The sequence below is a fragment of the Palaemon carinicauda genome, chromosome 15 (assembly GCF_036898095.1).
Source record: "Palaemon carinicauda isolate YSFRI2023 chromosome 15, ASM3689809v2, whole genome shotgun sequence".
In the NCBI taxonomy this organism is placed as follows: Eukaryota; Metazoa; Arthropoda; class Malacostraca; order Decapoda; family Palaemonidae; genus Palaemon; species Palaemon carinicauda.
In genome coordinates this window covers 126,683,087-126,685,834 of record NC_090739.1, presented here as the reverse complement: position 1 = coordinate 126,685,834, position 2,748 = coordinate 126,683,087, and the positions used below count along the sequence as shown (strand labels likewise).

Sequence of the window (2,748 nt, the reverse complement as noted above, 5' to 3'; positions counted from 1 at the left end):
ACATCAATTTTAACTAATCGATTTTATCAGTCATAGAACAATATTAAAGTCTAAATTCGTCGTGATTAATAACTTGTTTACATCTATAGTCAATTCTTTTTAGTGAGGCAGATTTGCACCGACTCGCAGGGGTGCCCTTTTAGCTCGGAAAAGTTTCCTGATCGCTGATTGGTTAGACAAGATAATTCTAACCAATCAGATAGCAGGAAACTTTTCCGTGCTAAAAGGGCACCGCTACGAGTCAGTGCAAATGCGCCTCATTAAAAAAAACTGAGTATAGTATCAGACACTCCTCAGACTGAGGCCTTGTAAATGTTTTCGTTGCATTGAATGTTTTAACGCAATACCGCACTTTGTTTTCGAATGACTAAACCACTGAAGGAATTAATTAACGGTCTTTGATTAACTTGTTGTCCTGTAAACAATCTAAATATATTCATTTGTTTATTTTTGTGTACACAACCCGTCAAAAATGACTGCTAAATATTTAGGTAGATATGCACACACGCACACGCATCCCCCTCTCACCAGGGTATGACAGCTCCTTCTTCCCCTTACCCGAGGGACGGGGAGAGCTGAGCATGAATATATATAATATATATGTATATATATATATATATATGTGTGTATATATATATATAATGTATATACAGTATATATATACATACTGTATGCATACACACACATTATATAAATATATATATATATATATATATATATATATATATATATATATATATATATCTAACATATACATACACATATATATACGTATACATACACATATATAGAAATACATACATACATACATATATATATATATATATATATATATATATATATATATATATATATATATATATATATATACACATATCTGTACATATACATACATATACATATACATGCACATATACATATACATGTATACAGTATACATAAATTTATATATATATATATATATATATATATATATATATATATATATATATATATAGATAGATAGATAGATAGATAGACATTTAGCCACCTTTAATGTATGGGAAAAGAAAGAAAGAAAAAAGAAAAAGACTCTTGTTTCGTTCCAGCTGCCGGAATGGTCTTCCTGGCCATAGGGTCCGCTCTCCTGGTGGCCCAGCTCGGGACCCTGTTCCAGGCGGCCTACAGCATCTCCGGGGCCATCATCGGGCCATTTGATGGCCTCTTCATCACGGGCATTGGAGCTCCGTGGGTCAATGCTAAGGTAGGGCCATTTTCAAATTTTTAGATTTAATAAATTTCCAAAATTTTTAAAAATATTACAAATTACACACATATATATATGTATATATATATATATATATATATATATATATATATATATATATATATATATATATATATGTGTGTGTGTGTGTGTGTGTGGATGTGTACCTATGTGTATTTGCATAAATATATACATATTTATGGATATACAGTATGTACAGTATATATAGATATATTTATATACACATATATACCACCGTATGTATATATACATAGGTAAATACCTACAGCGCACACACATCATATATATATATAATATATATATATATATATATATATATATATATATATATATATATATATATATATATATGTGTGTGTGTGTGTGTGTGTGTGTATGTGTTTGTGTATGTGCAAGTTAATATCAACTACGTAATTAGATTTAATATCGAAAGAGCTATCATTATGATAGGTTAATTCAAGTCTACGAACAGAATCCTGAATTCGACAAGTATATGAGCTACATTGGCCTTGGAATGAACACACATATCTCTCTTTATAGCTCATTCCAAATGTCTACTTCTGCGGATTGTTTAAACTCAAGAGGCATAGGTTCGAATCCTTGCTCAGCCAGAAGTATTGATTGTAAAAGAATACCCGAAGGATATATATTCCTAAAGATGAATTAGATATTAAATGACATATGTGGTTAATATTTAAATCTATTAAAGTCATTTGTGACATATCATATGTACCGTATAATAGTGCGAAAACATTCAAAGTTATGTTTGTTAGTGACAGATTATTATGTATTTTGTATGATAACGCGAAAACCTTTTATATACATGCGTAACATATTTTGGTGAAATGTATGTAATATAACTTGGATATTCAAAATAGGATTTAAGAGTTTAGGAGAGGCTATGAATGATAGCCAGACTTGAACAATTCAAGAAATGTGTGTGAGTATGTGAGAGTTTGTTTACCACATATATAATTAACTTTAAGCTTTTGTAAAGCTAAATTTCTTTTAAATATTACTATCGATTTTATTTATATAATTTGTTAATTTAAAACTTAAGAGAGGCTAGTGATAGCCAGACTTGAACAATTCAAGAAATGTGTGCGAGTATGTGAGAATTTGTTTATCCACATATATAATTATTTTTAAGCTTTTGTAAAGCTAAATTTCTTTAAAACGTTACAATCGTTTTTATTTATATAATTTATTAATTTAAAATTTAAGAGAGGCTAGTGATAGCCAGACTTGAACAATTCAAGAAATATGTGTGTGAGTATGTGAGAGTTTGTTTATTCACATATATAATTAACTTTAAGCTTTTGTAAAGCAAAATTTCTTTAAAATATCATTATCGATTTTATTCATATGATTTGTAATTGTTTCTTTGTCCGGACAACCTTCAGGGAGCCATAAGTGGATTCTCCGTGGCGGTGATCTTCAACATGTGGCTCATCTTGGGCAAGTTTTACTACGGTGCTGGA

The 2,748-nt window shown here is 29.7% G+C and overlaps 1 protein-coding gene across 1 annotated transcript in view; it reads left to right on the top strand.

Annotated features, from left to right (window-relative positions):
* The first annotated feature begins 1,072 nt into the window (after window positions 1-1,072).
* The window catches only part of LOC137654724 (sodium-coupled monocarboxylate transporter 1-like), a 9,824-nt gene continuing 8,148 nt past the window's right edge, over window positions 1,073-2,748 (top strand). Inside the window, exons 1-2 of the mRNA XM_068388627.1 lie at window positions 1,073-1,243; window positions 2,671-2,748. The exon at window positions 2,671-2,748 is cut by the window's right edge and continues 158 nt beyond it. Coding sequence (XP_068244728.1) covers window positions 1,097-1,243; window positions 2,671-2,748 — 225 coding nt within the window. The 5' untranslated portion in view covers window positions 1,073-1,096. The remainder of the gene's footprint in view (window positions 1,244-2,670) is intronic.